At 41.4% G+C, this 12,734-nt stretch overlaps 1 protein-coding gene across 2 annotated transcripts; it reads right to left on the minus strand.

Moving 5' to 3' along the window:
- Nucleotides 1-1,276: 1,276 nt before the first annotated feature.
- thumpd3 (THUMP domain containing 3) lies at nucleotides 1,277-12,027 on the minus strand. 2 transcript variants are annotated; one of them, XM_049574075.1, is made up of 11 exons: nucleotides 11,916-12,027; nucleotides 11,218-11,543; nucleotides 10,953-11,030; nucleotides 10,442-10,870; nucleotides 9,532-9,662; nucleotides 6,313-6,382; nucleotides 6,114-6,229; nucleotides 5,911-6,015; nucleotides 5,559-5,682; nucleotides 1,662-1,863; nucleotides 1,277-1,561 (listed from the first exon to the last, which is right to left on the minus strand). In XM_049574075.1, the coding sequence occupies exons 2-10, from the start codon at nucleotides 11,434-11,436 to the stop codon at nucleotides 1,672-1,674; spliced, it is 1,464 nt and encodes a 487-aa protein (XP_049430032.1). In that variant the 5' UTR covers nucleotides 11,437-11,543; nucleotides 11,916-12,027; the 3' UTR covers nucleotides 1,277-1,561; nucleotides 1,662-1,671. The 2 variants fall into 2 exon arrangements, with proteins under 2 accessions (XP_049430032.1, XP_049430023.1); XM_049574066.1 differs by having other exon boundaries at nucleotides 1,277-1,863.
- Between the last annotated feature and the right edge of the window lie 707 nt (nucleotides 12,028-12,734).

Here is a 12,734-nt window from a genome sequence, read left to right on the forward strand (position 1 = left end):
TTCTCAAACTGCAAAAAATAAATATCTAAATAAAAACAGTTAACCCTACAACAGTGTAAAGCAATACTAATAAAAACTGCATCTGTGATTCATTCCTATCAAGACCCAAATTAAATCTACATTAAATTCGCAGCAGAAACTTCTACGCATACATGTTATGGCTTTCTCATGTTTCTTCTTTCTGATAATTATGACATGAACTGCTGAACAATTCTACTGTATTTTCCCCATTCTTTTCCCCTCAGGGCTTTAACCTTGGTAATACTTTATTGGAGGTTTAAGGAAGTGAAATGCTGCATGCAAATGTTCACGAAGCCTGCAAGTTGCAACTGAAACTCACTCTGAGTCACACGCAAACACTTCCTTTTCTCTTATTACCTCCACAGGTCCCATGCTCCTGCTGTGTACTCAGGTCAGCACGTAAATATGGAGGAACTGGGAAAAAAAAAAAAAGAGACACACCTTTTCTTGACGTGCTGGCTGGCAGGTAGCTGGAAATTAAAGGTGTACTATGCAGGATTTTTTTTTTTAAACACTATGTTTTAACTGGAAGAAGAGAAAGATATCCCCATGGAGAAATTAAATTTTTCCACTCTGTTGTCATTTGCACACAGGCCTGAAATGCCCACACGTATACATACAGGACCTGTACATGCAATGAATTAAGGTATGTCAGAGTAAGAGGGCTGGGCACATTGGCAGTGCCTGGGAGACCAACTGGCACCTCTCCAGCTGCCAGTCCTCCCTCCATATTTGGTATGGGGACTTAAGCCTGTGACCCTCCGGTGCTGAACCCAAGTCCCCATGGACTTAGCTACAGCTGCCCCTCTCAGTAATCCCTCTCAATCATCCCTCTAGAGGTGTGTGGCAGAGTGTTTATCCACAGAGATCCTGCCCTCTTCCTGAATTTTCTTCTTATTTTAAAAAGGTAGCAAACTTGTCAGACTGTCTAAGAGGAAGCTACAGAATTTGGGACACAGGACAGAAAAAGAACATGGTGAACAAGAGTGAATCTGGGGCTGGCTTTCACTGTCTGTGCCCATACTGTTTACAAACTGTACCTGACATTTCCTGCATAGCATACCTTTAAAGCAAAAGTAGGGGAAAGCACACACTCACACTGTGTGGCTTTCCCTTACTTTTTTCCCAAGCACATCAATTATAAAATAATAAAAATAAAAGTACAACTTCCCATTCTACTCAGCACTGGTCTGTTTGTTGTAAATGTATCACTGACAAACTTATGTAATGTGAAGAATATTTAGATCAAGTGACATTTTGTTTGATTAATTTTATTTATTAATCAGAACAATATGGCAATGTGCAGTTGTCTTGTGACGTGGACACAGCAGGTCTGAGGTGTGCAGTGAAACAACCTTCAGCATGTCTCTGAGCAGCAATATGACACATGAACTCAATCAAACAGTATGTGTGAGAACCATTAAACTGCTGCTAAGCATTACAATAGCTTTTCACTTTCCAGTTAGCCATCGAACTTAATATGAAATACAAAAACGATACACTAAAACTGTTTGGCAAGCTTCACCAGAGAACCTGAAACCTGAAAAAAAAAAAAAACAAAAAAACATTAGATCAGTAAAGAGAATATAAATAATGTTGATCCTACATGGCCTCAGATATGACTCCAGAACTTAAAATACAGGATGTGACTTAAGAGAGCTCCTTGTCATCCTTGTCATTCCCCTCTGCATTAGCCGTTCCCCGTGATTCATAGATGTCCTCCGGAGTTTGGCCAAACAAGGCCGCGGTCCGCTTGAGGAGGTAGACTCCAGCATGTAAACCCCCGACGTTGACCCAAACAATGTGCAGCTTCCTCCACAGCCCTCCCATCCTGGAGACAGCCTGGAGACGACATAAATCTTTTAAGGACAAACTAACAAATGAGACATTTGTTTTGTGTAAAACATGATCTCTGCACAAATACAGCTGGTTAAAGTCTTTTTCCATGACTCAAGAGACTGAGCTGAGTTAAACCTGCATCACTCAAACTGTGGGGAGATTATTTAGAGATGATTTTGGGGTAAATTGAGTGTGCACGCAAGCTTTTAAGCAGAAGGGCCACATTAGATTGTTTAAAGTTGATGGAGAGCTGCATAAACATAAAAAAGCTCAGTGGCATTTACAAATGATCACAATTGATGGACTGAAGAAGAGGAAATCAAAACCAGTAACACTGGAATTTTCCATTTCACACCATTTATTATATAATATTAATCACTTTTTAAATTTGACCAAATCTGGGGAATCCCATTTACCACAACAGTCAGCAGTAAACTGTGCCACTGACCGAAGTGACTCATGACCCGATTTCGATGTCCAAAATTTTCATAGCTTCTTCTTTTAACCTGATTTACCATTTTACTATTTTACTCTCAGAAGTTTATTGTTAATTTTAAACAACAATTTTAAAAAACCCCACCAACTCATTGACCTCATAGATAAGCTTTTTCGCAAAACTGCTCTTGGTTGGCACTATCAGTCTGTCTATGAGTTCGCCACTTCTGTCCAGACTTAAATATCTGGTCCTCAGATGATGGACTTTGGTAACCCTCTGACTTTATCTCTAACACCACTATCTTGTCAAAATTATAATTTTCGCAAGACTTTGGTTTAGAACCATATACTTGCAAAACTGATACAATTTTCAGCTGCCCAACCTGTACTGTGTTTAGTACCAAGTCACAACTGTTAGCACGCTAACATGCTAAATAAAAGATGGTGACCATTAGACCTGCTTATCATCAGCATGTTAGCATGCTAACCTTTGTATTTAGCTCAAAGCAACGCTGTGCTGCATTACAGCCTCAGAGGGTCACTAGCATGGCAGTGGACACTTAGTCTCCTTATCCTTAGTCTCTATATACAGACTCCACATTCAGTGAATGTAGGCAAACCCCGGAGATCTTGCCTCCAGAAGAAGAGCGGAAGAGCCCTGGTTTCCGGTTGTAGGCTATTTGTAGTCCGCGTGATACTGACCAATCACGTTTGAGCCGGCTGCAGTTGTTGCCAGGTTAAACGGTCCGTGTGGTGAACTAACGAGGCGGAACATAATTGGCGTCACTGCAAACTCTGAATCCATCGCAATGGTTCAGCATATTTACTTATATATAAATGGAAGTCGGAAACAGAAATTCGCCTCCTCCGCCCAAAAAGCACCCCAGAGGCTGTATCACCGTCTGCCGGAAGTCAGACGCCGAATACAGCCGATGGGTTCCGAGAATGCCTTATCCGAAGAAGTAACGAGATAGACTGATTGCTCTACTCTACTGAAAGTCATACAGGTGTGTCTCATTTATGTGTAAAGAACAGATGTTCAGTCTATATCTTATAGGACATGACTGGTTACTAAGCAAAGTCTACAACCACTGAGAGAGGTGTGCATACAGTATGTTGTTGAGGTCTAAATGCACACTCTTTGACAGATTCAGACTGTTGGTTGATGATTTGCAAAACCACAGGTATTTAAGTTAGACAAATACTCATACAGATGTGATAAGAGTGCTGTGATGACTGATCCTTATAACATATATCTGCATATGAATGCAGAATCTGAAGGCAACAGGACAATGTTTTTGAAACTGAAGCGTTCTGGTTTTTGTTTGTAGTCTGAGTAGAATCTACTGACCATGTTTGAGCGGGCTTTGGTTGCAAGCAGGTAAACAGTCCGTGTGGAGAGCAAAATAGGCAGGACGCATAAGATGAAATGCAATCTGGACACCCGGAATCTTGTCTGACGATTTAACTATTTATTTGCTTCTTTTCTTTTATCTTCATTCATATGCAGATATCTATTTAGAGAGATTAGTGCGAGAGGAACTCCAACTCAATTCTTGCACCTCAAGTTGCTAATCTGACTGTAAACAATGACTGCACCTGGAAGAGGAAGGCTTTGCTCAGATTATGAGATTGTTTGATGAGACTCTTTGTAGCTAGCAGTCTGAGGATATGGTGTATCAGGACACTTAAAGTGTTGTTCCAGTCAGTGGTTTAACCATTAATATAAATCAGGGAGCATTGTGCAGCGAGTTAAACTGCAGGTAACCATAGCAACAAAAGTGCTTCATGCCATATGCCATACTATGACGCTGGCATGTGTCAGCCGTCAGTGATGAACGTTTTTTCACTGTCTGGGTTGGCACATTGTGGTTACTGTGAAATTACTCAACACTACCCAACATGGTTAGCATGTGTTGCACTGTGTGGTTTAGGAAGCCTGTCCATTTAAGGAATGAGACTTTTGTCTCCTTCACTCTGTGGCCTCAGGCTGTCATTTATTTCTACTGAATATAGCAAATAATGTTACACATGCTGGCTACCACTATTTCTTCCTTTTAAACTGTGGTCATGTCCAGCCCTGTTGGTGAACATTTGTTACCAAAAGAGGATTACTGCTCAGATATACAGACGCATAAAGTGACTGTGGTCAGCCTCACCATCCGGCTGACAAGTTGACCACTGAGGAACACCAAAAAAGAAACAACTTTTAAATTACTTATTTTTAGAATCGCTACCATGGCAACAGGTTGTGTCCCTGTACATTCAGTGTACTATTTAGTTTATTCTTGACACGCCTCCATCTCAAGCTCACTGAGGTGTAGAAAAAGCACAACCACTGATTATATAAGGGTGGAGATACAAAGAAATCAAACTGTTCATGGGTGGAACACATTATGCATTGTCTTACTGTGCGAGGAACACGCGTCTACGCCACGCAAATGGCAGTGCATTAGAGGGCACGCAGGTTTTAGCCACACCCCAGCCCCCAGCGACGGTTAAGGATAATTACAACACTTTATTGTACTGCTGAGCAGGTCCAGCTACCTGTTGCGACCATAGAATAATGAATAAATTTTTTGTTCCGCAATACCTATTATTGTTACTATTATTAGCTTGGCATAGGAAAAAGGTTGTATCTTTACCTTAATTATCACTGATTAAAGCATCACGTATGGAGCATGTTCCATGACATGAATTGAATCAGTTGCATGTTGAATCTCTCAAATAGTGATCACGTGTGTCCGATATGATGCAGCCTTAATGAAGGGCTCAAAAGAGGCAACACGTGTTCAAACTCGAGAAACTGGATTCTTTTTTTTGTTTATGAATTAAAGTCAAGAGGCACAACAAACGCAGCTGGTGACCGTATTAAGTATGTTGTCTCAGTGTTAGTTGATGCACCCAGTTACACCCAGTTTGTGTCGTCCACATAGGTTTAAGAACTTATTGTTGTTCATTCAGCCGTTTGTTTACTGGTGTGGGGTACATGCTGCTTTATGGATTATAAGGCTACTAGGAAAGGCAGTTGTTGCAGCCTTATCAGGTGGTCTGCTGCGTGCATAGGCTGCCAACATCTGGATTAACATTTGGTTCGAGTGAAGAACAGCGAGCACGATTTCGTTATCAGGAAGACGGTGGCAGGCTAGGACTCGCACTGTGATTTATTAGAAAGTTCTCATGTAATGGTATCTTACTTTCCTGGAAAAATTGTGTAACATCTTAGCTGAAAATCCTGTTATCTGCATGAGCACGGCAGTTACCTTGGCAAAGCATTTCTTGTCTTGCGTCAACAGGACAGCCTTCCCTGAGCCTGGTGTGCACACACGGGCCATTTCTCTCAGACAGGAGGGATAAAGGTCCCAGTTCTTCTTCCTAGAGCCCATTCTTCAAGAAAACAATGGAAAGATTTTACTTCATGGTTGGCGTGAAAGTGCTGAAAGATAAATACACTATTACATATTTTCTGTTCAAAATATATTTCAACCAACAGCTAAAACACCAAGGTCACATTACAGTCAGCTTAGACCTCGGCTGAGGCATTTAAGTATTCAAAACTCACTCAGCATCATTTCTACATATAATCAACCATGTAGTGTACACCACTGTTATTACCTCTTCCCAAAGGGCATGTCAGTGATGACAATGTCAACAGAGCCGGTCCTTATGGGTAAATTGCACAGATCCCACTGCACTGTGTCAATGGGCAATCCAGATGCGCTGTTTGAAAAGATCCAGAAAGGAATAAAGAGCATGACAGTCAGTAACTACACAAAATTGTACATCAAAACTACCTCGTCATGACAGTCAGCTCTCACCTGCCCTTGTCTGCCCTCCGTTTTTGGATGTGACATATATTATTGACAGTGCGGTTAACTGCCATGTCGTTGTTGTCACCAGCAACGTAGAATGAGCTGTTAAATTCAATGGCCCCCTGGTGAAGAAAAGCAAAACACACTATTTTATACTGCAAACATACTGTTAGAATAGTATAGTCTAGGCACAGATATGTCTCACCTCCAATGGTATAGCTCCAGTCCCGCACATTGGATCAAATATTATATCTGACAACCGAGGTTTACACAGCCTGTCAACAGATGATACAGTGTGAATACAACACCAAAGCAATATGATGGTTAGTCTCTATATACAGACTCCACATTCGGTGAATGTAGGCAAACCCCGGAGATCTTGCCTCCGGAAGAAGAGCGGAAGAGCCCTGGTTTCCGGTTGTAGGCTGTTTGTAGTCCGTGTGATATTGACCAATCACGTTTGAGCCAGCTGCAGTTGTTGCCAGGTTAAACGGTCCGTGCGGTGAACTAACGAGGCGGAACATAATTGGCGTCACTGCAAACTCTGAATCCATCGCAATGGTTCAGCATAATTACTTAAAACGGAAGTCGGAAACGGAAATTCGCCTCCTTCGCCCAAATCAAACCGGAATGCCAAAAAATCGGGGGTCTGCCCCCAGAGGCTGTATTCGCCGTCTGCCGGAAGTCAGACACCGAATACAGCCGATGGGTTCCGAGAATGAGCTTGACTCAATTGTTTGTAACAATGTCTAATAACTGCACTTAGCACCAGCAGAAACAGTTTTAACTGCCAGAACACTGAACATGACTAGTAAAAACAAAGTGGATAAATGAGTGAACAATACTGCCCTAAGACATTTTACATCACACCCATCCACACCTTTCCTCCCTCAACATCATAATTTGTATCTGATGCACCCTTCACTTCCAAAATAACAACTATCACTTCATTAAGAACCAAATAAAATTGGAACAAGGAGAGTCTTTAAATGTGAAATACTTGAATTGTAGCACTACCTAACAACAGCGCTTTGTGTTTTAACTTGGGAGGGACTCATAACACAGTTCTTGCGTACTGTCTAATTGGAATATTACAGTAATGACTCATATGTGTGAACTAATTTCCTCAGTCTAAACCACAAACCACTGCCCTTCCTCTATGGTGACTGAAATTACCGAAGGCTTTGAACTCAATAATCTTCACCAACTACTGTACCCAATTCCAACTCAGCACTATTCCTACTTTCTACTGTGGGCTTAAAAGCACCACAGGGCCCTGTTGTGGTCCCACTACTACTGTTCATGCTTCATTTATAAGTCTGATGATGCTGAAACAACAACATCCAAATATTAGCTGAACCAGAACAAGTAATAAAACTGAACTGAATCCATGAGCAAACTGAGTTACATGCTCCTCTTTATGGAAAATGTTAGCAGAAGTGTTTTTTTTTTTGTCTATTTTGTTACGTCCAAAAATAACCACAAGGTGTGACTTGCATATTTATCTCAACAGAGGAGAGTTGTTCTTGGCTAGTGTGATGATATTGTATATTCCTGGTATTCAGTCAGGTGAAGTACTTAGTCATGTCGCATTTAGATGGAAGAATTGTTGCACAACCCCATCAATGTGTTTTGAAAATATTCAAAATATTCAAAATATTCGCTTTTGTCAACTTTTCTTTGTATGTGTTCACAGACAAAGGCGAAGATGAAAATTTAGTGTTTGTTTGTCCCTTATCTTCGGCTCATTGCACCTTTTCCTTCAGGTGTATCTATTTGAATGAGTGGGAGTAGACCAACATGTTCAAATCTGCTGTAACTGTGGATGACAGTCTGCAATTGTTGCTCAGCACTTGTTTTGTCACCAACTCTTCCTCCTTCCTCCAAAACTTTGGTAGCGGTCCAAGGTGATCACACCTGTTATCGACAGTGTCATCATGAAAGAGGTTAAAAGTGGAAATTTGTTTTTATGGCTTAAACTTTGTCACATCAACATGACCTTCACTTTGTGAACCAAAAATCACCAAATTTGGAATTAAAGACGTATTTCACTGCTGGAAAGATGGTCTTTTGGTATAACTAGGCTGACTATTCAGTAGAAAGACATAAATACTTTTGAAATTGGTGCTATATGACCAGAGAGAACAGAGAAAAGGGACTGTAGCATTCACTTTTGCTCAAGAGATATAAAGCCTGCAACTACGAGAATGCATGGCGCCACACCGGACCAATAAACGCTGGTGGGTAACGAAATGTACACATGTCCATTCTGACACGGGAAACAATATGACAGCCAGCTGGTGATAAATGATCTCAAATTACAGCAAGCTAGAATATGTTTCTGAAAACATCTGAGGCGTGAAATAGGCGACGCAGTAACAGACTCTTAGTTTGTATTTGATTAGCGCTGCCTAGTTTTGCAGTTCCAACGAAGTTTGAGAGAATGAGAGAAAGGGGTGGGTCTCTCTGGCAGTGGGTGTGCAAAAATGAGGAACAATCTGTAGTTTAATCAACAGCCTCGGTGCCAGTGAAAATCGATTTGAAAATCAGATTTGAGCTGGGAGATGAGCGGGGATCTGGGCGCTGGTAAGATGGAGGGAAGTTTACCAGAGTTCATTTACACATACTACCCACATTGTAATGACACAAAGCTGGCTGAACATCAGCAAAGTAAGTACCCCTTTAAATAATACAGATATTAACTAAATACTACACCGATCAGCCAAAACATTAAAACCACTAAAAGGTGACGTGAACAACACTGATCATCTTGTTACAATGCAATGTTCTATTGGGAAACCTTTGGGTTTGGACATTCATTTGGTTGCCACCAGACACGCTCCAACCACCTAAACACCAGTACAGACAAGGTATCCCCCCTTATGGCAGCCGGACTCCCCAGTAGCATTGGCCCCCCAGCTGGACAATGCACCATGCCACACCACAAAAACTGCTCAAGAGTGGCCCGAGGAACGTGACAGAGACCTCAAGGCATTGACTTGACCTCCAAATTCCACAAATTCCAGTCTGATCCAACATCTGTGGGATGTCCTGTTACCCCACCTCGCAACCCATGGGACTCAAAAAATCTGAAGCCAATGTGTTGGTGCCAGACACCAAAGAACACTCTCCAGAGGTCCTGCGTTCATATCTTGACTGGTCAGAGCCAAGCCCAGTCCAAGTAGGACCCACCATGGCTCAGGGGTACCTCTGGGGTACCAGCACATCCCTTAAATATTCGATTAGATTGGGATCTGGGGTATTTGAAGGCCAGGTTGACACCTTGAGCTCTTTCTCATTCCTGGGGTCATTCCTGAGCAGTGTTTATGGTGTGGCAGTCAATGTGGACTTTTAAACAAATTCAAGATCTCAACAACATCCACATAAAATCTCTGACAGAGCTTCAACAGTGTTGTAGAATTACCTGAGCATGCCGTAGCACAAGGTGGACCGCAGAGTTGTGGGTCCAAAGTGACTGATGTTTCTCCTGTGAAGACTCTCTTCTGTGAGCGCAATGCCGATCACCACCTCTACATTGTGTATGTTTACCAACACCTATAGTAGAGAAGCATACAGTGCATAATTAAAAAATACCAAAACAATTATTCATGTAACCACGAATACAGTTTTATATTCTGTGGAACTGAAGAACGTCAGAAAATTAATCACCAACTATTTTAGTTTGGATTTATTCTGAATTCAATATATGTCAATAAAATATCTTGTGGTTTTGGACTGTTGCTTTGACAAACCAAGCAGCTGAAAACATCATCTTCGGCTCTGAAAACTTGATATGGTCATTTTTTAAAAATATTTTTTGACAATGATTAATAATTGATAAATTGAGAAACTAATCTGCTGATTAATATTGAAAACAATAGTTTCAGGCCTGATATTCCACTCTATTATCTATAATACACAAGCAAACACAAACATCCATCCTACAAAGGGCAATTTAGTAATTATTATAATTCATCTAAATATGCATATAAATATCAGCTGAGCCAGAATCAGCACTAAAACTAAATTACTGTGGAAGTCAAATTACAAACATCTTGTAACAGCCACAGATTGTTATCAGTGTGTGAACACCATTTAAACTCAATTTAAAAAACAGTCATCTCTGCCGTTTGATACAATGCAGCATTTGTCAACTTGTCACATAACGTGAGCAGCTTATCTTAATGGAAAATATCACTCAAGGGAGTTGTTAGTTTTTCTTTTGTTACTCCTTAAACTAAACATTAGGTTATGCCTTCTAAATATCTGAACAGGCAGAGTTTGTTTTGGCCAGAGTGATGGTATTCACTTTGCGTCAGTCCAAGCATGCCTACCTCGATGTCAAACTTTGTCATGTCTGCTTTCCACTGGAAGAATTCCTGCACGGCTCCACCAAAGTCTCTGGCTACCTCATTAGAGGAAAAGCTGTGTTTGTCACCGGCCCTGTTGCACGTCACGCGAAACTTGATAAGCTTGGCCTCAGGTGCTGTCTCCTCTGACTCCTGTGTGCTGGCCTCTGCGTCAGGCATGCTCTCTGCCTGCATCTGGCTCTCAGCATCAGACGCCTCCTGAGATGGCTCTTGCTGCTCGCTGTCAGCCACAGTTGCATCAGTGGCCTCACTATTCGGTTTGACTTTGGTGCTATTTCCTCCTCTCCGGAAGCCTTTCTTCTTTTTTAGGGTGCCATTTAGTTTCCAAACCTCCAAAGCATTAGTCCAGGGGAGTTTGGAGGCAAGCTGCTGCAACTCCATCAAAGTCTCCTCCTACAAAAGAAACACAGTTTATTACCCTGATGATAATGTGCTCGACATCAGATACAACAGAACAAAGCTGGCTGCAAGTTACCTTTGATTCTTTGAACTGGTAATTATCGAATTCCTCAACCACGACAAACAGGTTGTCCACAGACCTCAGAAGATGGACCTTGAGTGCGGAATTCAATGAACAACACTGTGATTTCTAAGCTGTTTTTACACCTGGCCAAATTAAACAGAGGTTTTGACTCTTTAACCATTCAACATTAAAGCAACGCTCCCTAAGGGTATAATACAATTTGACAGTGAGACACACCTTGGAAGAACAAGGCATGCATTGGCTCCAGGTTCCCTACCTGAAAAAGCTTGTCAGTGGTTATTGGAAAGTATATACGACCACGATCTTTGCTGATTCGTGCATCAACCCCAATTTTCTCCTTGACCTCCTCTGCAGCAGTGTGCTCAAACCCTGTGGGCACGGTTGCTCCAATGGTGACAGTGATGACGTCCCCAGTGGTGGCATCATCCTCAGTGGCAGGGCCTGGCTCTGCAGCCACATCTTCCTGGGAGGACATGCTGAATAAGTGGGCTGCACCTCACTAGACACAGAGGTGTAACTAGAGGATGTATATGTATATATGTATCACAGCTGGTGCCAAACTCAGAGGCTCATGGGTGACACCTGGAGAGAGACAGAGACATTCAAACTATCAGCACAGCATAGGTAAGATAATTAGCAAGGGAGCAACGTGTTATAGAGACCTCTATCATGCTATCATGTCGTCATAAATTAGCAATACATTATATTCGTTTAAACACTGTGAATAAACCTGTAACGTTAACGTTATTGCCGTAAACGCAACGTTGCCGTTTAACTTAGCTAGCTAACGTTAGCTTAAAGGAGCTAAAAAGTTGTTGCAAATACAGAACAAGCTAACCGCCGCCACATCATGCTACGTGTTTGTATAATGGACACACCGGTTGAACTGTACCAGTTAATGACAATAGTAGAAGAGTAATTTATAATAAACTTGCTAACTACAGCCAGACCAACCTGTCAAACACGAGGCGACATGTTTTCACCATGGATGTTTGAACTCACCATGAGCAGCAGCAACAACACGGAGACTTCCGGTGGAAGTCCTCCAGAATAAAAGACTCACCTCCACTTATTTAATCTGAGAATTTCAACAAACTAAATGTCTAAATCAGGGGTGTCAAACTAATTTTAGTTCATGTGCCACATACGGTCCGACGATGACAAACAGCCTGTGATTTCCTCAGAGGAATAAATGCAATTTGAACAACAGTCTCAGTTTTGCATTTTTCTGTACATTTCCACTCCTGTGTAGTAATCCTGACATTACAACACCAAACTAAAGTGGAAGCTATTGAGGAAGCATGTTGAGTCTTTCCCTGCATCACAAACCATTTACAAATCAAAAGTTTTGGCAGTAGCAATAGGGTTCCACCAATATTTAAAAAAAAAAAAAGAAAAGAAAAAAAAGAGTTAATCTGATACAGATTCTTTTGTACTGATACTGCTGACTGACAATATTTTGCACAATGTTCAGTATCTTTAGAATATGACCAACCACAGGAAGTATGCATTGCTTTTTCAGAGAACTGATATTCTGGTCAATGTGGAAAAACCTCTGAGGCAGCATTTTACATTAAGGAAGCAATTCAGTGTTTATCTCTTAGCCTTCACAAGTGCATCACTTTTAATTGTACAAAGTTATCCAGTGGGCCTGATTAGATCCTGTGGTTCTGGCCCCCGGACCATATGTTTGACACCCCTGGTCCAAATACCCACACACTACAAGCTGTGACATTTTGAAAATAGTATACAGTGTCCATTGTACAGTTATTA

Source organism: Epinephelus fuscoguttatus, linkage group LG1 (genome assembly GCF_011397635.1).
Source record: "Epinephelus fuscoguttatus linkage group LG1, E.fuscoguttatus.final_Chr_v1".
NCBI classification, from domain to species: domain Eukaryota; kingdom Metazoa; phylum Chordata; class Actinopteri; order Perciformes; family Serranidae; genus Epinephelus; species Epinephelus fuscoguttatus.